The following is a 24439-nucleotide window of genomic DNA, read 5'->3' as shown; positions in this document are numbered from 1 at the left end:
CCTCTAATAAGAGTGTGCCTTAGCCAGCCTAGACTATATTTTTCAACACTGCTTTAAGGCTGTGACACAAAATAGGCAACTAAAAGAAATTCCCTAAACAGCTCCCAGCTGGTACAAGTTTGCCAGGTCTAGGAGAGCCTGATATGACTATGTGCTGGGCCTGTGTTTGTCCAGCAGTGCGGTTGCAAGTAAGAGTCAACCCCAGACAGGGCCGGCTTTAGGAAGTGCAGGGCCCAATTCGAACAGTTTCAACACGGCCCCAGCAGGGATGACTTTAAAAAAAACAAAACAAAACAACAACAACAAAAAACACGTGGGGCGTGTACTCACCAAGTGGTTCTCCAAGTCTTCAGCGGCGGGTCCTTCACTTACTCCAGGTCTTCGGTGGCACTGAAGGACCCATCGACGAAGTGCTGCTGAAGACCCAGAGCGAGCGAAGTACCCCACCATCGAAGTGCTGCCAAAGACCAGGAGCACCGCCGGGTGAGTAAAAATTAAAAAGGCACCTCTAGCCAGGGAAGGGATTCTCACTGGATGCGGGGCCCTCTTAGGCGTGGGGCCCGATTCGGGGGAATTGGTGGAATAGGCCTAAAGCCGGCCCTGACCCCAGAGATGGAAGCTGCATTTTTTATCTTTGCTGTTCTTTTCTTTCTCTCTTCTTTTGTATGCGTTTTGTCTTGTTATGGCTTTTAGATTGCCTTTAACAAAATAGCAGCTGACTAGCTTAACTAACTTTTTCCCTTTCCCCCCAAAAGGACAGTTATTACCATCTTTAAAACCACCTGAAAGACCATCAAACGGGGGGTGGGGGACAAGGAGACTCCTTCTAAAGCCTCTTTACAGGGAAAGGGCACAAGGGATATTGTTAAGATTTAAGCCTCATTTAATGCTTTAACTGTTTTTCATTCTTTTCTGTATCTTTAATGAAAAGTTGTAAGGATTTTTCACGGGGTGTTTGCCATGGAACTGAGCAGGCAAACCCCCCCCCCCCCCTTGTTGAACGCTGTTTGATGCCAGACAGCCCATATACTCCAGCTAAACTAATATAACAGGACCGCCTCTCCATGGCCCCCCCCCATGGGACTCCACCTCCCACCCGACTCCGCCCCCTCCAGAGGATCCCGTTCCCTCCCGTTGTGGAGCCCCCTCCTCTCTGCTGCCCACTCCTGGCTTGGGGGCGGGGGGTCCGGACAACAGTGAGGAGAAGAGAGGCGGGGCGGGGAGTCCTGGGGGGCGGGGACAGGAACGGAGAGGCCCCGCCCCCGAGCGGCGCTGACATGTAGCCACGCGCTCGACTTTGCCCTTTGGCCGGCAGTCCCCGCCCCCTGCCCCCGCAGCCAATCAGACAGCGCCCTGTTGGCCGTGCCTGGCTCCCCGTGGCAGAGTCCAAGATGGCGGTGTCCATGCAGCGGGGCTGCCTGGTTGGGGGGAACGGCCTTTGGGCCGCGTTGCTTTGCCTGGGCTGCCGCCTGCTCCTCCCCGCCGGGGCCAGCAGCCTGGGGGCCGCGGGAGAGGCCGCTGCCCAGCCGCACCGCCGCTTCGAGTACAAGTACAGCTTCAAGGGACCGCACCTGGTGCAGGGGGACGGGTCGGTGCCGTTCTGGGTCCACACGGGCAGTAAGTACCCGCCGCTCCGCGGCGAGCCGTGACCTATGACCCCCGCAACCCCGGTAGCAACTCTCTCCAGTTGAAGGGGGCGACTGCCTCCTTGGCCCTGCCCCCTGCCTGGCCTACCTCGTCCTCCAGTACGGCCCCCTCCGGTGCCGGGGGGCGCCTGGCTCCGTGGACATACCCCCGCTCCGCTCGTGTTGGTCCCCTATGGCCCTGGAGGGCGCCTGGCTCTATGGGCATGATTCCCGGACTGCTGGGTTACCGCACACAAACGTACAGGCAGCTTGAGGCTGTATAGTCAGAGTTATCCACAGTACTAAGCTCCTCGCTCCCACCAACAGAGACCCCGGTGCAGAGCGTTGTGGGCGGGGGGGAGGGTGTTTCTGTAATCCTAAACCCCCGAAATCATCCCCCTGTGCTGTATCTGGTAGCACAGCTGGCTTCGGGGATCACAGTAAAAGTAGGTGAGGAATTTCAGGGTGACTATTTAAAAAAAATAAGTTTCTCGTATTTGTACTAAGGATGCAGCTCCACGTCATTATAACCAGGTATGTAGTGTAGTGTTAGCCCTGTTGGTCCCAGGATATTAGCGAGACAAGGTGGCTGAGGTAATATATTTTATTGGCCCAACTTCTGTTGGTGTGAGAGACAAGCTTTCAAGTTACCAGAGATCATCTTCAGATCTTTAAAAGGTACTCTGAGCATCACAGCTAAATGCAAGGCTAATCAGATTGTGTATCATATGTAATTAACACACATTTTGAGGGACCTTAAATTCATAACTGTACTATGATGCTTGGAATATATTTCCCCAATCTGAAGAAGAGCTCTGGTGGCTCAGAAGCTTGTCTCTCTCACCAACTGAAGTTGGGCCAATAGAAGATATTACCGCACCCACCTTGTTGCTCTGGTAAATATGGTGTCATTTGTGGTAAGGTGAGTGTCAAGTCACTCTAAAACAGTTTTGTGGGAGAAAGACTGATGCACATGTAGTCAAATTCTTGGAACTAGTCCTGTGACAATATGGTATCTGGTCCGTATAGCTATAAACAAATTAGGGTAGCTGGTGACTTTGGCCATGTCCTTGGCATATGCTTTCATCATATTTATTGCATGAAAGAAACTTGGTGCTGATGGATTATCTTTCCATGATCTCCAAGCACTGTATTATTGTTAATTAATTAAGCCTCACAATGCACCTTTTAGACAGGTAAGTAGAATCTTGCATCACAATTGTAGTATAGATAGTTTTGGCCTTTACCTCTCTATCTGTAATTAGATACCTAAATAAGTGGTTTGACTCTTAAAAGGTGTGCTGAAAATGAATGTACTAGTTCAGGTCCCTCAGCCAATTACTTTGAATTGACTTGCTGAAGGTCATGCAGGCAGTCAGTAGCAAGTCTGATAATAAAGCCAAGTGTAAATAACCACTTGATAAGGCTCCCATTTGCTATTTATCTTCTACAGCAAATGTATGTATATGTTAACTCTTTGGCTACAAAGCAGGATTGGGACTTTCAGGTTGTTTTTGCCTCTTGTATGGATTTGGACAAATCACTTACCCTCTCTGTGCTTCAGCTGTAAAATTAGGACAATATGAATCTGAGGGGGATGTTAAGAGGCCTTGTTAATATTCATAAAACACTCTGAGATTTTTGAATGGCAAGTACACCTCTACCCTGTTATAACGCCACCCGATATAACACAAATTCGGATATGACGTGGTAAAGCGGGGCTCTAGCGGGGTGGGGCTGTGCTGTCCGGCGGATCAAATCAAGTTTGATATAACACAGTTTCACCTATAACATGGTAAGACTTTTTGGCTCCCAAGGACAGCGTTATATCGAGGTAGAGGTGTATTATATGAATATAAAGTGCATGTGGAAATATGAAAACCATGTCTTCATTATGGTTTAAACAAGATAATATAATACGCAATAATTTTTTAAAATCCATGTGCCTCCTTTCAAATATTATGCATCAGTCTGCACTTTTTATTTTGTTTTTATTAGTAAAATTACTTACTTAATTGTCAAAACAGGTTTACTTACTATGTAATGTGAAGTCCTTTCTAGCTTAATGATATCAGGAAAGTGTTCTTTTGTACTGACTGTTCTGTCACTGATACAGAAGCACTTGAAACAAATTGCGGTTACTTGACAAAAGAATAGCCATGCTGGGTCAGACCAGTGATCCATGTGGCCCAGTATCCTGTATCTGGCAATAGCCAGTACCAGATGTTTCAGAAGGAATGAATGAAACGGCATTTTCCAGTGATCCATCCCCTGTTGTCCAGTCTCAGTTTCTGGTAGTTGGAGGTTTAGGGGCACCCAGAGCATGGATTGTGTCCCTGACCATCTTGGCTAATAGCCATTCATGCACCTATCCGCCTTGAACTTATCCAATTCTTTTTTGAACTCAGTTCTACTTTTGGACTTCACGACGTCCTGTGGCAACAAGTTCCACAAGTTGTGTATGCTTGTGTGATGGCCTTCCTTTTGTTTGTTTTAAACCTACTGCCAATTAATGTAGTAAGATGACCCCTGGTTCTTGTGTTATGTGAAGGAGTAAATAACACTTCCTTATTCATTTTCTCCATATCATTCATGATTTTATAGACCTCTGTTGTCCCTTGAGTAGTCTCTTTTGCAAATTGGAAGTCTTTTAATCTCTCATCCTGTGGAAGCCATTCCCTCCCCCAGTCATTTTCATTGTCCTTTTCTGCATCTTTTCAATTCTAATATATCTTTTTTTGAAAAGAAGTGACCAGAACAGCATGCAATATTCAAGGTGTGGGTTACCATGGATTTATGTAGAGGCATTATGATATTTCTTGTTTTATTATCTATCCCTTTCCTAATGGCTCCTAACATTCTGTTAGCTTTTTTGACTGCTGCTGCATACTGAGCAGATGTTTTCATTGCACTATCCATGGTGACTTCCAAGATCTCTCTTGAGTGGAAACAGCTAATTTAGACTCATCATTTCATGTGTATAGTTGGGATTGTATATTCCAATGTGCATTACTTTGCACTTATCAACACTGAACTTCATGTGCTGTTTTGTTTCCCAGTCTCCCAGTTTTGTGAGATCCCTTTGTAACTCCTCGTAGCCAGCTTATAGGTTCCATTCTATGCATCCGATGAAGTGGGCTGTAGCCCATGAAAGCTTAATAAATTTGTTAGTCTCTAAGGTGCCACACGTACTCTTGTTCTGTTTGAGTAATTTTGTATCTTCTCCAAACTTTGCTTCCTTACTGTTTATGCCTTTTTCCAGATCGTTTATGAATATACTGATCCTTGGGGGATCCTGATATTGACCTCTCTCCATTCTGAAAATTGACCATTCATTTCTACCCTTTGTTTCTTGTCTTTTAACCAGTTACTGATCAATGAGAGGACCCTCCCTCTTATCTCATGATTGTATACTTTACTTTGGTGTGGGACCTTGTCAAAGGTATTCTGAAAGTCCAGGTACACTATATACACTGGATCACCCTTGTCCATGTGCTTATTGCCACCATCAAAGAATTATAATAGTTTGGCATAATTTCCCTTTCCAAAATCATGTTGACTCTTCCCCCAACAAATTGTGTTCATCTATGCGCCTGATAATTCTGTGGTTTACTATACAATAGTTTCTGCCAGTTTGCCTGGTACAGAGGTTAGGTTTACTGGCCTGTAAATGCCAGGATTGCCTCTGGAGCCTTTTTTTTAAAACAGCTGTTAATTAGCTACCCTGCAGTTGTCTGGTACAATGACTGATTTAAGCATTAGATTAACTACCACAGTTAGTAGTTCTGCAATTTCATATTTGAGTTGGTTCAGAACTCTTGGGTGAATGCCATCTGATCCTGGTGAGTTATTACTGTATAATTTTATCAGTTTGTTTGAAAACCTCCTCTACTGAGACCTCAATCTTGAACAGTTCCTCAGAATTGTCATGTAAAAAGAATGGTTCGAGTATGGGGATCTCACCCATATCCTGTGCAGTGCAGGCTGATGCAAAGAATTAATGTAGCTTTGTCTTTCCAGAGTGCTCCTTTAGCACCTCAGTTATCTAGTGGCCCCACTGACTGTTTGGCAGCCTTCCTGCTTCTGGTGTACATATAGGGTTTTTAAGTTTTTGTGTTGTTAGCTAGTTGCTCTTCAAATTCTTTCTTGGCTTGCCTTATAATGCTTCACTTGCCAGAGTTTAGGTTTCTTTGTATTTTTCTCAGTAGGTCTTGACTTCCAATTTTTAAAGGATGTCTTTCGGTCTCTAACCACTTTTTACTCTGCTGTCTAGCCACAGTGGCATCTTTTTGGTCCTCTTACAGTTTGCTTGGTTGGTTGTACAGTAAGACCCTGTTTATCCAATGTAATTGGGACTGGGGTGAGATCGGATAATGGGGCAAGTCTGAGGCTGCACCCACAATCTAGCTATCGCAGGAGTGATTGCCTTCTTCTGGACCTGTATGTGCTAGTTCTTTGGTTAATATGGAGAGATGGATAATGGAGTGTCAGATGAATGAAGTTTTGCTGTATACATTTAGTCTGAGCCTCTATTCTGGTGCTTTTAAATGGTCTCCATGCAGTTTGCAGGCATTTCACCCTTGTGAGTGTTCCTTTTAATTTCTGTTCAATTTCTGCTTCCTCATTTTTGTGTAGCTCCCCTTTTTGAAGTTCAGTTCTATTGTGGCACTTTTCCCCCTGCAAGGATATTAAATTTAATTATTTTATGGTCACTACTACTGAGTGGTTCCGCGATATTCACCTCCTGGACCAGTCCTTTGTTCCACTTGGGACTAAGGCCATGTCTACACTAGCACTTATGTCGCAAAACTTTTGTCACTGAAGAGTAGGAAAAAAACACACCCCAAACAGCATAAGTTTTGCCAGCATAAGCTCTTGTGTGCACAGTGCTTTGTCAGCAGGAGACGCTCGTCCGCCAATATAGATACTGCCGCTCACTGAGCTGGTGTATTACGTCGAGGGGAGAGCTCTCTCCTCTCAGCATAACGTGGCTACATGAGTGCCCTTACAGTGGCACAGATATATCAGTACAGTTGTGCTACTGTAAGCTTGCAAATGTAGACATGGCCTTAATCAAGAATTGCCTTTCCCCTTGTGAGTTCCAGGACAAACTTCTTCAAGAATCAGTCATTTAATATGTCTGCAGATTTTATTTCTGCATCTTTTCCAGTTGGAAATCAAATTGTTTAGTGACATGTAGAAACTATACTTTAATGAAGTAGATATAAGTTTTGGCTTGAAAAGTAGGTTTATTGTACACTGTTCAGTTAATTTCTTCATGATTTTCAGTCATGGTTTAAAGACTTGATTGTGCTTCCAGGAGGCAGAGTGCTGCTCCAACCATTAGCAGATTAGTATAAAATGAACAGACACTTACTAGCTATATGGTATCATTCTGAGTTACTGTATAGAAACTATATTGAATTTCTGTGATGGAGTTAAATATAGGCTATCTGGTTAACTCATGGGAATGTTTGCGTATTGCAAGCATCCATGTGCTTTATTCACTCCATGTAGCATAATAGATGCAGATGTTACGCTTCTTCAAGAAAGACAAGCTATCTTAATTACATTTTATAAAGGACACTCAGATTATCTGTTAATGTGGCTTGCTAATTAGTTTCTCTTCGTAATTCTATGTAAACTACCTGTACAGTAACTCCCCGCTTAACATTGTAGTTATGTTCCTGAAAAATGCAACTTTAAGCAAAACAATGTTAAGCAAATCCAATTTCCCCATAAGAATGAATGTAAACGGTGGGGAGGATTAGGTTCCAGGGAAATTTTTTTCACTAGACAAAAAACTGTTGTGTTATAGATATATGCACACAATATACGTTTTAAACAAACAATTTAATACTGTTCACAGCTATGATGATTGTGAAGCTTGGTTGAGGTGGTGAAGTTAGAGGGTGGAAGAGGGAGGGATATTTCCTAGGGAATGCCTTGCTGCTAAATGATATATTAACACTCGGCTGAGCCCTCAAGGGTTAACACATTGTTAATGTCGCCTCTCATCAAGGCAGCATGAACAGTAGGGAGGGGAGATAGCATAGCAGACAGAGACAGACAAACCTTGTGTGTGGATGAGAGAGAGATGCACACTGCCCCTTTAAATAAGCTGACCCACTCTTAAGGACATTGTCTATTTAAGTGGATCAGGAAGTTGAGACAGTGGCTGCTGCCCCACGCTCTCTCTGTGTCTCTCCATCCGTGTCCCCTCCCTGCTCTATATGGAGAAGGGGTAAGTGGGGTGCAGGAGTGAGAGGGACACCCTGACATTAGCCCCCCCCCTCCCCTGCACAGCAAGCGGGAGACTCTGGGAGCAGCTCCAAGGCAGAGGGCATGAGCAGCAGCACATGGCAGTGAGGGGAGGGTCAGCTGAACTGCCGATTGATAGCCTGCTAGGTGGCTGCAGTACAGGGAACTTAGGGGAGCAGGGAGCTGATGTGGGGGGCTGCTGGTCCACCCTAGTTACAATCCCCCACCAGCTAGCTGCAATGGGCTGCTCTTCCTGCAATTAGTGGACAAAGCAGGCAGCTGCCAAACGATGTTAGAAAGGAGCATTGCACAACTTTTAAATGAGCATGTTACCTAATTGATCAGCAATGTAACAGCAAAACGTTAACTGGGATGACTTTAAGTGAGGAGTTACTGTATTACTGTAGCACCTGAAGGCCCCTAACTGAGATCATGTCCCCATTGTGTGAAGTACAGTCCTGTGTAGACATAAAAAGAGAGAACCTCTGGCAAAAGGCCAAAAGGTCTGAAAACAGAAATAGTTTTATACCCATTTTACAGATGGACACAGAAAAATTAATTGACTCACCCAGGAAGTCTGTGGCAGAAGGAGAAAACTGAATCTTGGTCTCCTGAATTCAACTCCAGTTCCTTAACCATAAGACCAACCTTCCCCACAAGTTGTCCATTGCTATCCCAGATGGACTTTGAGTAAGGCACTGTAAAACATGGAGTTCCCTTTAATTACAAAATTTTGAATTATGAGATAATAAACAATGAAATGTTAAATTTAACATGTTACTTCTTTAATTGCCCCTTAACTGTTCAAATGTTAGGTTCTTAAAACTACAATCTGAAAACAGTTGGCCCTTCAATTAGAGGGACCATCTATCTGCAAAATTATAAGGTAAAGTGTGCTTAGCAAATCCTTATAATTGCAGAATGTGCTCCTCATGTTCTCTCATATGTTCACTGTTGATTTTTTTTTCTTTTTTCTTTTTCAGACGCCATACCTAGTGCAGATCAGATTCGAATAACTCCATCTTTAAAAAGCCAGAGAGGATCAGTGTGGACAAAAACCAAGTCTATATTTGAATACTGGGAGGTTGAGGTGACATTTCGAGTGACAGGGAGAGGCCGGATTGGAGCTGATGGACTAGTAAATGAACTTGATTATAATTTTGAAAACAAATTTGTTTTATAAATATAAATCTTTATTTATGACTTTATTTAATTTTTGTGCGCAGGCAATCTGGTTTACTGAAGGTCAAGGCTTAGAAGGTCCAGTTTTTGGGGCAGCTGATACTTGGAATGGTGTTGGCATTTTCTTTGACTCTTTTGACAATGATGGAAAGGTTAGTTCAAAGCAAACTCTTATAATAAAGGTTCCAGAATGGTTTCACTTTTACATTTTGTGTCACACATGCTTATACTTTTTGTGAAAAATTAGCTGTTTTATATCAGAGACTTTTGGTTTTCAGCTAGATGCAGGTTTTTTAAAGAAGAGAAAATGAAGCTTACAACTTTTCTGTTGTGCAGTTTCCTAAAAGACTCCTTTTTGATCAGATTATGTTTATTTAAAAAAAAAAGCTGAAGCTTGAAAGAGTAACCTTGCTGTAATTGAGGATCAATGAGGACCAGTGCCTTTGCTAAAGTTGAAAGGAAAATGGTTTTGATAGTTATACATGTTTAAACCCCTTGTACTTTATTAGGTCTTAATGTTTATGCGTTAGGAGAGGAATACTGGCATATGTATGCAGATCAGGAAATACACGTTTTTGAAGCTTCTTTATTTTTGATTCTTCTGCATCCAACTGCCTATACTCTACCTACCATATATACTCGTTCATTAGCCCATTTGTTTATAAGCCAGTCCCCCAAGATGGCTAGGTAAAAATAGCAAAAACTGTGTGACCTTTCATAAGCCGACCCTATATTTCAGGGGTTGGCAAACTTTGCCTCCTGGCCCGTCAGGGTAAGCCGCTAGCGGGTCAGGATGTTTTGTTTACTTGGAGCGTCTGCAGGCATGGAGCCCCTCAGCTCCCTGTGGCCCGGTTTGGCATTCCCTGCCAATGGGAGCTGCGGGACGTGGCGCAGGCAGTTTTAGTTCTGTCCTCCCTAGCTGGAGAAATGGGTAGTGAGGTGTTACCTAAATTCCTTGTCCCTGTCTACTCTTCGGTACCTTTCCGCTATCTGGAAAGTGGTTTCTTAACTTCTAAGTGCTTACTACTTTTATGGGCACTGTTATGGTACTACCAAGAAGTATACCTGTGCCCCTGTTATTTTCTGGGTTTAAAAAAAAAACAACAGTGGGGAACTAAATGTGTGTAAAAATTATATTAGGGCCAGGGCCTCATTAAGGTTGAATAGTTAAAATGAGTAATGGAATACAGTAGCTAATGTTCCAGCAGCGATGTTAACTTTGCATGTGTATCCCTGTGTTTTTTCTTATCTAAATATTAAGGCGTTTTTGACATCATAAAATATACAGAATTTGCAGTGTGACAGAGTTGCTTTAGGGATCCAAACTTTTGTATCACTTGTTGAAGATGTTTTGTAGTAATGTCAAACTATGTGAACTTAATTCCTTTTTTGGGAGGAGGTAATTCTAATAAGAAGATCATTCTTATGGATTCTAATAGTCAAACTTTACACCGTAGACAGTCTAGAATAAATTCTTCAGTTTTGAAATACTGTCAGAACTATCTTTACATATGCTAACCACACCTATTTAGACTGATGTGCTTTGTATTAAGACATTGGTGAGATTTTATGTTGTACCTCTAAAGGGTATAGCACAGAACTCCCAGCCCAGGGACAAGGGGTAAAGGTGCTTTTAAGTCAGCATTATGTTCTCCCAGTTTTGGGAAGGTGTAGGAACCAGAGTGGACCCTGGCATCTAATTTGATAATCCTGGAGGACTGAGTTGTGGCATCCTGTCACTGCTTATGGGCAGCAGTGCTGCTCAGAATCACCACAGCATTATGTCTCTGAATGTATTCTACACTGAGGTTTTTGAGAGGGTCCTCAAAAGACAACCTGTGGCTGTCTCTCTCCGTTCCTGTGCCAGAGGAGTCCTCTCTTTGGCTGGATCCAACTCTATTTAATTGTTTTTACGCAGCTTTCGCCCCTTAACTCTGCATATGTGGAGTGGAGCTGAGGTAAGAATTGAACCAACCCAAAGTCTCATGAATCATGCCCTCAAAATCAGGAAATTGATTTAAAAATCACAAGGTTTTTTAAAATTCTCTGTCTTCTGCTTTTTGAGCCTTAAGTTTCACTTGTGTGTTTTCCATATTTTCTCTGCAGCCATGGTGGCAAGAATCTTTCTTTTTTTCTTTTTCTGTTTTTAAATAACTAAGATACTCATAATTTCAGGAGCTGGAGCTTTGGAAAAAACACCAAATATCACAAGACTTGTGATAATATTGTGGGATAATATTGAAACTCTATCATCTGATGTTAAGATTTTTTTAAGGAGCAAAAACTGTCCTTTTATACTCTTTGATTTTGATTTTTTTTTTAGGTCTTTTCAAGGCATTATCTTGCCTTTCACCATTTGTCCATATCTTATTTTCAGACATGACCTTTTACAGAAATCAGCTTGCTAGTTAATTGTTAACGCAGACTGCTTCAAGTTAGGAGCTCATGTAATCTCTTCTAAAATACTTAAAATATTAATTGACTGTTCATTGGTCTTTGAAATGTGAATAATTTGTAAACTTAGTCTGAACTATGTGCAAATATTTTAAAAATTCATTAGTTTCAGTTGAATAGTACCGCTTTTAAACTTAAATGAACAATTAATGGTGCTAATAAAGTACTTAAACTTAACTAAAAGATTTAGGCCTTGTTTACACTGTACACCTTACAACAGCCCAGCTGTGCTGCTGCAGCCATGCCATTGTAAGGTGCGTGCTGTAGCCGCTGTGATGAAGTTTTTCCTCTACCTTGGTTGGTCCTGCGCTTATTGGCGGATTTTGCTAGCTTCGAAGATCTTCCTGTGTTGGATCAAGAGTTGGGAGGTTTTTGGGGGGACCCGGGCTCATCCTCTACCCCAGGTTCCAGCCAGGGCCCTGTGGACTGCAGCTGTCTAGAGTGGCTTCTGGAACAGCTACATGACAGCTTCAATTCTCTGGGCTACTTCCCCATGGCCTCCTCCCAACGCCTTCTTTGTCCTCCCCACAGGATCTTCTTCCTGATGTTTGTTAATGCCTGTACTCCTCAGTCCTCCAGCAGAACGTCCTCTCATTCCCAGCTCATTATGCACACCTCACTAACTGGAGTGAGAGCCTTTCTATACCAGGTGTCCTGATTAGCCTTCCTGTCTTAATTAGTTCTAGAAAGTTCCTGAGTGTTCTGGAATAGTCCTTGTTATCTTACCCAGGGAAAAGGGACCTGCTTAACCTGGAGCTAATGTAGCTACCTTCAACCACTCTCTTGTAGCCGTCTAACCTGACCTTGTCACACTGCTCTTCGTCGCTGGGAGAGAGCTCTCCCAGTGACAAAATAAAACCGCCCTAAATGAGGGGCAGTAGCTTAGTCGACGGGAGAGCAGCTTACGTCTGCCCTCCCACGTTGGCAGCAGAACTTTACGCTCCAAAGTCTTCATCTCGCCTGTCCTTTTTGTAGGCTTTAGTTTGAATCCAGAGTCTACAGGTCTTGATGTGTCACGCTGCCTCTGGGTTCAGTGTGATTGATTACCCGTCAATTGCAGACATGACTTTCAGCCTGGCTTTGATTTTCCTTCTGTTGTACCTTTTTTTTCTTTTTAAGGTGGACACTTCGTGCTGGAGGTTGATTTCATCATACATACATACCTCATTCACACATCTAAACTAAACTAATAAGATCACAGCAGGGTTTTGCAAAAATAAAGGTTGCAGCAGACTTTTACAAAATGGATTGAGCATTTTAAAATGGAGTTTGAGTTGCAATATGGCCAAGTGTAAGGAATGACAAAGAGTGAACAGAAGCTACAATGTAGACAAATATAATGAGTGGCAAACAGTGAGCAGAAATTAGTGTTGAAACAGTGCAAGTTTCAGTGATTTAAGCAGCGTACAAGGGCAGCTGGCGGAAGGTTGGCTCTTAACAAGCATCTTAATTGTCAATTAGCCAGTTATTGGGGTAACCGGTTTATGAATGAATGTTGTTTCATTCAAACAACTTTACTTATGAAGTTATATTAATGAAGTGAACAATTAAAAACAATTTCATCAGTTCTACACAGTTTTAATCCAATTAATGTGTACCATATTCGTTTTATATTCTAGTTTTTTAACCAAAATGTCATGCTGTACCAAGTCAAATGCCTTAGAGAAATCTGAGTATGTTATGTCAACACTGTGACCTTATCAACCAAACTTAATCGAAAAGATGAGTTAGTTTAACAGAACCTATTTTCCATAAACCCATGTTAATTGGCATTAATTACATTATCCTAATTTAATTATTAATCAAGTCTTTTATCAGCCACTCCATTATGTTGCCCAGGATTGATATCAGGCCTATAATTGTACTCAAGTCATCCCATTACCTTTTAAAAAACTGGCAGATCATTAGCTTTCTCTCAGTCTTCTGGAATTTTTCCAGTGCACCAAGATGTATTGCAAATCAACATTAATGATCCAGCGAGCTCCACATCCAGCTCTTTTAAAGCTCTTGGATGCTTATCACCTGAACCTGCTGCTTTAAAAATGTCTAACTTAGTATCTTTTGTTTAACATTCTCCAAAGATACTAGTGGAATGGAAGGTCAGTCCTTCACCTACTGCTCCCGTTACCGTGTTTAGGTATGAAATGCTGTATCTTTATTGGGTTTTATCATCTTTCAACTAATACCTTCAGTTTTTATTCTTGCAATTTGATAATTTAAAAATAAATAGTAAACATGAAAATAATGTGCCCATAACTGAACTCCCATACTTTTTTCCCATCACCAGATCTTTTATAGAACAAAAGCAGGTTGCCGTTCCTTGTGTTGATTGACACAGAGCTATTACATCAAATGATTTAGTTTTCCTACTTCCCTCCCACCAAAGCTGCATCAGAGTTAAGACTTTGGCTGTCTCTATAGCCTACTACCATGCTATTGGAAGGCTGTTAATGATATTGTGTATTGAATCTGTTTCTAATTCGTAAAATTACTTCAATTTAAATTTTTAAACCCTGTTTGTTCATGTGGTTTGTCTTTCAGAAAAACAATCCATCAATAATTGTTGTAGGCAACAATGGAAAACTCTTTTATGACCATCAGAAGTAAGTCTTATTAATTTTATTTGATTGTGATAGACCTGTGGTATTGATTGCTGAAATGTTGGAGGCTTTTTAAACAAGGTTGAAGACACTTAATTTTTATTGGTAAGAGAATGTCAAGTAGTTTTTGTTGTGTTCCATGTAGGTGTACATGCCAGACTGTGTGTGTGTGTGTTATATTATAACTGCATTGATTGAAATCACCTAGAAGAATACACTTTCTTCCATGGGGGTTTGAATTTGAGTAGAATTATAAAATGCTTTTTTTGTTGTTGGAGAATCAGTATAATTTAATAGCTTTATTTTTTTTTTAAAGCTCTTGTGAATTTAGCAGAAGCTGCACATGAGTGCCAAAATTTGTTTTAAAATAACATGGTGAATGTTGTGGCAATATAATACCAAGTGTACTGGGACGAGGTGGCTCGGTTAAACTGGTGAGGTACAAAATTTTTCACCTGTAGATCGCTCATCCAGATATGCCACAATTCTCAGTGATCACAAGTAGCTACCAGTTGACAAGTGACATACCTCTGTGAAATGAATTAGTGGTCTCATTCAGATTCCTGATGGACAAATGTCTACATCACATTTGACACCTTTGTTAGCTGTCTGCTCAGAGAGTCTCCGGGAGGTGGTCCCTCTAGGTCAGTACTGAAGCACATTGGAAAGGTAGCATTGGGAAGCTTGTACTGCCTTTGCCCATGTTTGTGTCCTGTGCTACAGGACCTCACTTCACTTCTAGTGCTATCAATCCTAAACCTTTTGTAAATGCAAAACTTAATTTAACTATCCAGAGGGCTTGTGTTCTTGCATGACATTTGTAATTCACTAAAATAATGAAATTTTCATGCCTTTTTTTCTAGCTAGTACATAGTAAAGATGTAGTTCTGTAAGCAGATTCTCTTCTTTCATAGTGATGGTTCCACACAAGCATTGGCATCTTGTCAGAGAGATTTTCGTAACAAGCCCTATCCTGTCCGAGCAAAGATTACATATTACCAAAAAACACTAACTGTAAGTACTCTGGTAATCTTGAGATAACACAGTACATTATTCAACTTCTGGAGCTTTTAAGTATGACATTTTCTTGGCTTTTTTTTTTTTTTTTAAATAAGAGTTCAAGTGAACTGTAAAACTTATGAAAATGAGGGACTGATAGAAATCAGATAAAAGTATAGTGTCAACAGCCACTCTGCAAGTTTCCCTAACTCTGCTATGCACCTGCGACATTCTTGCTTCTACATTCCAAGGCTGCTTTTGGCAGGTATGCCCAGTTTTGTGGTGTTTTTATGATGCAAGGAAATGTCCAAGAAACTTTTTTAAGTTTGTGGTGGAATGAATCCACTCCAGATGGAGAAATGGCACTAGGATGAGGCAGCTATGAAATAAATGTGTGTTCTATTTTTAACCTTAATTCTGGGCTTCCATAAAATGTGTCCAGCTACCAAGTTCTAGAGTAGTTAGATGAGCTAATTAATATGTTCAACTCCAAAAAGCAAACACCAGAAACCCTCAGAAAAGATGCATCTTTCCTGGAGCCCTTAACTGAGTGGGCCCTGACACTCTTGCTAGTACTTTAGATCTCAGGGCTGTGAGCCCAAGCAACTTGGTGCATTTTGTGGTGAAGGAGGTGGTCTCTAAGCTAGCATCCAAATCCTTGGCTGTACATTGAAGGCAACCCTTTGAGTGGCACCAAAAAGCATACAGGAAATTATTACATTTGTCAGAACTTATGTAATACTCTTGCATGCTGGATAATAGTACTACTTCTGTTACCCCAGTGATGCTTAGACTGAGGCTCAGAAGCTGCAAGTGGCTCTTTGCAGCATGATATCAAAACACTGTATGATTGGCTAATAATTTAGAATAGTTAATAATCAAGATGCTTTTACTATGCTATTACCCAATTGTAGTTGATAAAATAATAATACTTGGTAAGTTATTTTGCTATGAGAATAGCACTCAAATTAACATATATAATTTCCCCTGTCATACTGTTTAAATATGAATATTTAGTACTATGGTAAATGAAGCCATGAATTCTCCCCATTGTGGCTCTTTTGGGTAATGTTGAGCGCTAATTTGACTCCTGAACCACTGACCTCTGAATATCACTGAACTGGGGAGCTACCTTTGAATTAGAATTTTAGTTTTTTTCTTTCATTGCTACACTTTGGAAAATTAAGTTCTAACTGCTTTCTTTCACTGTTGGTGTCCTTTGGTATAAAATCTGTATTTCATACCATGTATGTCTAATGTATAATCTTTTATAGATTTATATTATAAAGGAATAATGCATTTGCTGCATACTCCCTAACTAGAACTTTAATAGTTAAAATTCTGAGGGGTTTTACTAATTGCTTATTTCTAGAGCCTCTTTCTAACTTACCTAATGCACTTTTTACTTTGCTTTATGCAAGTTCTGTGCTAATTAAACTGGCATGTTTTGAGCATCAAATTCAAATTTGTAGGTGTAATCTAGATGTCTTTCTTTCTAGGTAATGATTAACAATGGCTTTACTCCAGATAAAGAAGACTATGAATTTTGTGCTAAAGTGGAAAATATGATACTACCATCCCAAGGGTACTTTGGAATATCTGCAGCAACAGGGGGGCTTGCAGGTAATAATTTTCACTGTATTTAAGTTTGAGGTCCATGTTGATGAGCTGTGACGTATAGGGCTTCAGTAAACCATTACTTGGCAACTGATATTTTAAGATAGAATGAGGCTAGTTGTAAATGACAGGATGTCGAAGGGGGTTGGTATGGAATGATGGTGACTAGCTGAAAGTAAGAGTCTAGGCTGTGCTGGCCATGATAGCTGTTTGGCCTGTGTGAACTGACTTGCTGATCACTCTCTGGTGTCTATTAAACAACTAGCCAAGCTGCAAAGCCATCACCCTAATTAGCAGTACTTGGAACCTTGTGGGTGATCCTTATCTATAGGGACAGTGGACTGCATATTAGCAGGATAGTCTGAAAAAGCATGCACAACTGCTCTCTGTGCAGCATCTGTTTTATGGATGTGAAATTAAGAAGCCAACGCTGCCCAATGCCTGAGTAATTGGTCCTTGTGTAAGAATCAGTTCTGGGTTTATGTGAGTAATAGAATGAATGTTGTCAACCAGCGGATGGCACAGTTACTATTGCAGTCTTCCTTCACTGTGGTTTCTGGCCCCATAATATAGATACAGTGGTCATGACCTCCCCGCAAACCACCTTTTATGCTTTGGCCTATTTGTGGCTAGAGCAGAGACTCCTTTAACTGTATGGAGAAAGATACCACCCTGTGCACCTGCTCTGCCTGTGCCACCTCCAGTCCTTGCTCACTGTGCAGTCCCACTGCCCACTCTCTGCATCTGGGTGAATTTTAGAGGACATCAGTCTCGAGCAGTATTAACTGAACACCATTCATGAGTACTAAGCTCACAGGGGGTGAAAGAAAATCTTAAGGGGATATAGGAAAGGAATTGTTGAAAAGATGATAAACTTTTAAAAACAAACACCATCTATTGTTTAGGTTTGAGATTTGCAACTTGTCAGTTTCATCCCAAATAAAACAAAGGAGTATTAGAACATTTTTTAAGCCAGACTGACTGTACTTCCCAAAACTACACACACACACACACTTATTTATGTGGTTTTTTTTTTTTTGTTTTTTGTGAGGTTGGGTGGGCAGGCAGGGGACAGACAGGTGGAAGGGAAATTATCTAATACACTAGTTAGTGTGTCCTTGTAACTTTTTAAAGTACTATTTAGAAGACTGTTTCACTTTTGTCTTTGGTATGCCATTCATCTTGGCTACAAATCCAAGTGACCAACTAAGGAGAACTGGGATAGCATACCACAAAACCCCAACAGTCAAAAGAAGGCTAGAATTTTATTGTAGTAAATCAGAAACTTGAATAATAAATTTAGAATGTGTTATAAATAATATTTCATAGCTAATATTGGTAATTTAAGTACTAGTATATTCAGGCTAATTTGATGTATTTGCTTTTTATCCAGATGACCATGATGTACTGTCTTTCCTAACTTTCCAGTTGACTGAGCCTGGGAAAGAAGCAGTAAGCATCTTTATGCACTAGAATATATTAATTTTACAGATGTGCATATGTTCAGCATGTGGCTGGGAGTCCATTTAAAATGTCAGCATTGAAGCACCTTATTTCATATTTTTCTTTTCTCTTTCAAAATGTTGATGTGAGTATGCAATCTACTATCTTGGGAAAATGAGACTAATACAATATAACGTCTGAATAGTAAAATGTGGAAATATCTTAAACTAGACACTTTGAAAGGGCACTGAATTAAATTGCATGGTTTTAAAAACAAAATATACCTGTTTTGTCATATATTAATAGTGAAAATTTTAAAAATTTACTTTTCACTATTTCTCTTTCCTGGAAAATGCTTGGCCAGTTTCACTTTCTGCTTTGCATGGTTCTTGTTTAGTGCTGTAATATTTGTTCACAATGTCTGTCTGTCTCTCGCAGTAGAAAGTTCTGATGTTTCTAAATGCGAAAAAAAATTTCCACAAATACAGTGGGAAAAATTAAAATGGTAGGAATCACAATAGGGATGTGTAGTGTCTTATAATATCAACTTTACACTCTGAAGTATGTGTTTCCATAAGTGAGATCTTATAGCAAGTAGCGTAAGTGTTGAAGCATGTTTGTTTGCCTCTGAATGTGAACAAATCTTGACAAGAGAGCCCCTGGGAGATGAGATTTGTTGGAAAGAGGACTGAAAATGTTGAGGATTTCTAGTAAATATATAAATACCTTGTTTTTTAAAAATTGTTTTAAAGCCTATTCCAGAAGCAGAAATTCCTGAGAAGGATAAAGAGAAATATCAAGAGGAGTTTGAGCATTTTCAACAAGAACTGGATAAAAAGAAGGAAGAATTTCAGAAGGATCATCCTGACATGCACGGGCAGCCAGGCAAGTTAAATAAACAAATTATTAATTGTCAGGGGAAACACATTATTAAACCTGAAGATGATGATATCCATGTTCACGATTACATTAGTTGTGCCAGTGTATTTAGAACTGGGGCCCAGTCCCATAAATCCTGAGCTCCCCCAACTCCCTTTATGTCAATTTTTTATCCAGAAGTTCTTTGGACTTCTCTGTGCCAAGGGATTGCTGAAATATTAACAGATATATATGATGTTCCTTTGTAACTGAAGGAGCGAATAGAAGTCTGTGTGCCTGTGGGATGATGGGTGGACAGGTGACTTTTTAATGGGCTGGGAAAAAGGTTTGACAGTTTCTAGAAAACTTATTGAGGAAACTAATCTCTTCTGCTGACCTGAAAGTAAGGAGCCAGGCAAATGTTTTCTGTGGATCCTCTTTCTGTCTATGATGTGTTAGTTGTTAAGGCCCTAATTCAACAGTCCATCCCTATTCAGTAAAGCCTTTGAGCATATGTTTAACTTCAAGCAGATATCTGAGTCCCATTAATTTCAACTCTGCAGAAATAACTAGCATTGAAATATTATAAATACCAGTAACTCTTGTTAACTCTGGGTTAGATTTGAAAGTTATGGCCTAAGTGTATTATATGCCATATCTCTAAGAAATAGGACTCTCAAATTATTAACATAATGGTATTTAACATATAAGTACCTATCAGTAGGCTCCTAAACCCATATTTAGGATCTTACACCTGTAGCTCCCAGTAACTTAAATGAGACTTGTGAGTGAGCTGGTCTTAAATTCAGGTCATTTATATCTAGATGCCTAAATATGGATTTAGGACCCAGTTTAGAAAATTTTAGCTATACCAGGTCTGCTGCTAGGATCATCTGTTTTGTCCAGTCATAAGACTACCCTACTCCCCACTTTGCATTCCTCCACTGACTCACCTTTGCCAACTGTATCAAGCTCAAGCTTCTTGTCTTCACTTTATAACCCTCTACCATTTTAGCCCCACCTTGCCTTTCAAATCAGATTTTTTTTTTTAATTGCACAGTTGACTTCAGCTTTTACTTGGCTACTGAATGCTGATTTTGATGGACTGTTTTTCTCCCATTCCCACATTGCCTGAGAGGAACTCTTGTCAAAATTCGGAAAGAGACCTCTTTATCTCAAAATTCTCCTTAAAACATACTTTTACGATTATTCCGTCAAATTGCTCCTGATTGACAATGGTTAGGCTGGTGACTACTGAGATCACTGTGACTACTAATTTATGTGAACTTGTCTATCCATATTATTACCTTGTCTTTCTTGCACATTGTCTGAATCTCAGCTTGAGCTTTCTGAAGCAGGGACTGTCTTTGGTTTGGGGTTTGGTTTGTGTGTGTTTTTGTTTTTTTTTTTTTTTTTTTTTTTTTTTTTAATTGTGACTAATACAGAAGAGGCTCTAATCCTAGGCTGAGGTTTTGAGGTGCTGCAGGTATTAATATAAATACAAAAATGAGTGTACTCATAACCTCTGGGTGTGTTTTGGGTCTGAGGTGAAATAAAACTCTATGGCATATGAATATGCATGCACATATTTGACTGTCTGAAAATGCGGAACTATAATTCACTTTTTTTTGTTTTGTTTTAGCGGATGATTTCTATGAAACTGTAAGTGATCGTGAATTGAGACAGATTTTTGAAGGGCAGAATCGAATTCATCTTGAAATCAAGCAGCTTAATAGGCAGTTGGACATGATTCTTGATGAGCAGAGGAGGTACGTCTCTGCAGTAACAGACGAGATTACCAAAAGAGGAGCTGGTATTCCAGGCCAACAGGGACAGGTGAACTCAAAATGTGTATCATTGTTAATATGTTGACATGAATTCAAACATAATCAGTTTACTTCTTTTCTACATGCATAGCTCTGTACTCTGGCATTGACCATTTTGAGGTTTTTTTTTTTTGTTTCTTTTTTTCAGATCTCCCAACAAGAGCTTGACGCTATTGTGAAAACTCAAGAGGAGGTCCTCAGACAAGTGAATGAAATGAAGTAAGCGTGCGTCCTTAGTATCTTGTTGAAGACCTGATTCAGATTTCTCTTGCATTTGTTTTACAAAGGTCTAATTCCATTTTGTACTTCATTGTAATTCTTCCTGATTTAAACCAGTTTAGGTCAGGTCAAACTCAAATCTTAAAAATTTGTACATGAGTGTAGAGGGACATTCATGTACAGACAGTAGTTAAGTGAGCCTCTTTAAATTTCTCTTACATAGGTACATGAAGGATTAATATTTCAGACGTTACTCTGACAATATGAGGTTAACGGGACATCATCAGCTGGCAGGCTAGTCAATTTTTAAGAAGTTTCAGGTTACTGCACTTGCCTCTGAGTCTGTGTCAATTTTTCTGTTTTTACAATCTCATTTTCCTGGGTTTTTTGTTCTTAAAAGAGTAAACTTCTTCCTTGTTTCATTGGGGAAAAGGAGCCACACAAACTGGGAAACTGACTGTGGAGGGGAAACAGTGAAAGTGACTTTTGAGGAGTGTTATAGAAAATATTTTCATAGCATTTGTGCTTCCCAGGCAAATTACCTTGGCCATAGCAAGATCCTTTGTGGACTTATGGAATCATCTCATTTCCTTGATTATACAAAGCTCTTCTTCCCTGCATATAAAATGCACACAGTAAACAAACTGAAAGACATTATCTTTTCTCTAATCTTTCTGTTACTACCTAAAATGACTGTGTTTGTATCATAATAGCTTAAAATCCAAACTAATTTTGTTTATTGAAAAGTAGACAACTTTTTAATTTGGCTGATATTTCTCAGTCTGATAGCCTCTTGAATTTGGCTCTGGAAATAGTAAAAATAGATTTTTTTTGTTTCTTCATATTATTAATATTGTATCACTTTTGGTTACTGATCTCCCCATGACATAACACTATCTATATGGAGGATTAGTTTGGTATAACTACATTGCTCATGGATGTGGATTTTTCACAAGCAACGTAGAGGTGTATGGAGTCGACCAGATCTTGGGGACACACATGCTCCATCATGGCTAATCGCCTTTGATGGACTTATCCTTCCTGAGCTTATCTAATCCTTTTTTTGAACTCAGGTTTGTACTTCATCATGAGAAGATGATATTTTAGCAATGTAACTATCTCAAAAGACTGTAACGTTAGTGCAGTGACTTTCAACCTGTGGTCCACGGACCCCTAGGGGTATGCAGACTGTTTAAGATTTCCAAAGGGGTCCACACCTGTGTTTGTTAGGGGCCCACAAATAAAAAAAGATTGAAAACCACTGCATTAGTGAATTCTGGCTTCTGAAAAAAGCCAGGCATAGGTGTTTTTCATGCCAAGAGCAAACACATGAAATTAAATATTTCTAGTATCTGTGTTAGTGTCAAACAAGTTTATGTTAAGGAAGTTAGCTTTCCAGGGACATCGACTAGCACTGTTCAAAAGTTCATAAATTTTAATATTTTTTATGTGTAAAAGTTCAGAAGTTACCATTCAGATAAGTATTTTTTCTTTAGTGTGTACATCAAAAATTGATGATTAGATCGGTTGGACTTGTCCCTCTAAGTGTATCTAATCTTTATTGCTCTGCTTTACCATTCCTCTTACTTAAAGATATCTAGCTGTATGTTATACCTACTAACTTTTTATTAGTTGGGGATTGGTCCTGTTTTGAGCAAGGGATTGGACTAGATGACCTCCTGAGATCCCTTCCAACCCTGATATTCTACGGTTCTGTGATTCTAACTTCATGATCTTTTTTGCCATATAACTTCATTTGATCACTTGTTTTGAGTGAAGCTTCTCTGCTTGAATTACTTTAGGGTGTGTTTGAGAGAGAGAAACACATTTTAGATGATGTGAAGAAGCATAGCTCCTTACCACGGTGGTAGTTGAGATGATCCCTTTCCTAGTCACTATGATGTCTAAATGGCGCCACGTTGGTCTGTAGCCTGTCTTTTAGTTTGCATCCCACAGAAATTTTTTTTTACAGTTGTTTCCATTTTTCGTCACATAGACTACTCAAATCTCTAAGTCTTGTATCGTTTTCCTTTGTTGTTTAGACACTCCCCAAACCTCTATATTTAAAACAAATATTTAGTATCCCAGTGAGGGCCCCAGTTCTGCTCCTGCTGAAGTCAGTTTCCCACTGAATTCAGTGGAATTAGAGTTCAAGGACCAGACTTGAAAAAGTACTAAGCGCAATGTTTCCTCTAATTTTTTCCATCCATGTGCAGAATGAATTTTGTTGTATGCACCAGTATGGAGGTGATGTGTGGCTGGGGTGGGGCCGAGACTTTTGGCATGTGGGAGGGGCCTCAGAGCTCGAGCAGAGGGTTGCGGGGGTCGGGGGGGTGGCTCTGGCTGGAGGTGTGGGCTCTGGGATGGGGCTGGGGATGAGGGGTTTGAGGTATGTGCCCTGGGGCTGTGGCAGGGAGAGAGGACTCCCCCCCCACCCCCCCGCTGCAGCAGTCCCCGGACCAGGGCCGCAGGAGAGGAGCCCCCAACTCCCCCTATTCTCCCACACACACACACACCTCTCGCTTCTCCAGACCCCTGTGGCTACATGGTTCTCCTCATCAGGTGCACAGTCCTTGATAGGCTCCTGTGCGTCCGCACAGGCGTGCACATTAGAGAGAACAGAGACTGAATGCTCTCAGCTGGGACTGGATTTTCAAAATAATCCAGTGCCTCTTGTGAGTCAGAGCTTCTGGGTGTTGAGTACTTCTGGAAAAATGTATCTTAACTCTTGAAAACCTGGCTTCAGTTCTATGCACTGGGGCCTTCTGAAAATTCTGGCTTAAACTACAAAGAAATCCTATACAAGAAAACTAAACTGTGTACTGTGTTTATAATGCAAAAATTTAAGAAAATATCAACCGTAATTACCTCTAATCATAGTGTTCTCATACAATATCTGATACCAAGCTGCACATTAAATACAGAAATGTTAACTGTAACTTCAGATTTCCTGAGTTCTTCATGTGTCATGTCATTGTAAGAAACATGTTAATACAATCTCCTGGATTTTTGGCAGGAGAAACATTTAACAATCTTGCAGGCAAAAAATCATTTGCCTTTCAGTAACCACACTTCAAAATACATGCTAAGATGCACAACATATCTGTGTTTGTTTGTATTCATTTAACTTGTTCAGATATTTATCATTTTTAGAAATGAATGTGGCAAGTCATTGTAAAAAATGGATCTATCAATTAATACATGAAAGTGTCTTTTGTGTAGCACAATTAATGACATTAGAGGTAGAGTAGGGCAAAAATATTTTGCAAATAGTTTATTTTCTGAAAAATACGGTTCTGGTCAACTCAAAACTATTTGCCTTGAGTTTGACTAATAGTTTCGACTGAACCAAAAA

The 24439-nt window shown here is 40.3% G+C and overlaps 1 protein-coding gene across 1 annotated transcript in view; it reads left to right on the top strand.

Moving 5' to 3' along the window:
* The first annotated feature begins 1374 nt into the window (after positions 1-1374).
* The window catches only part of LMAN1 (lectin, mannose binding 1), a 33509-nt gene continuing 10444 nt past the window's right edge, over positions 1375-24439 (top strand). The window contains exons 1-10 of the mRNA XM_050944735.1: positions 1375-1617; positions 8870-9024; positions 9113-9220; positions 14064-14125; positions 15037-15136; positions 16621-16744; positions 18132-18190; positions 18934-19066; positions 20682-20875; positions 21014-21084. Coding sequence (XP_050800692.1) covers positions 1392-1617; positions 8870-9024; positions 9113-9220; positions 14064-14125; positions 15037-15136; positions 16621-16744; positions 18132-18190; positions 18934-19066; positions 20682-20875; positions 21014-21084 — 1232 coding nt within the window. The 5' untranslated portion in view covers positions 1375-1391. The remainder of the gene's footprint in view (positions 1618-8869; positions 9025-9112; positions 9221-14063; positions 14126-15036; positions 15137-16620; positions 16745-18131; positions 18191-18933; positions 19067-20681; positions 20876-21013; positions 21085-24439) is intronic.

Source organism: Gopherus flavomarginatus, chromosome 3 (assembly GCF_025201925.1).
Source record: "Gopherus flavomarginatus isolate rGopFla2 chromosome 3, rGopFla2.mat.asm, whole genome shotgun sequence".
Classification (NCBI taxonomy): domain Eukaryota; kingdom Metazoa; phylum Chordata; order Testudines; family Testudinidae; genus Gopherus; species Gopherus flavomarginatus.
The sequence above is the reverse complement of the archived record's forward strand: the minus strand, read 5'-3'. Positions and strand labels throughout refer to the sequence as shown.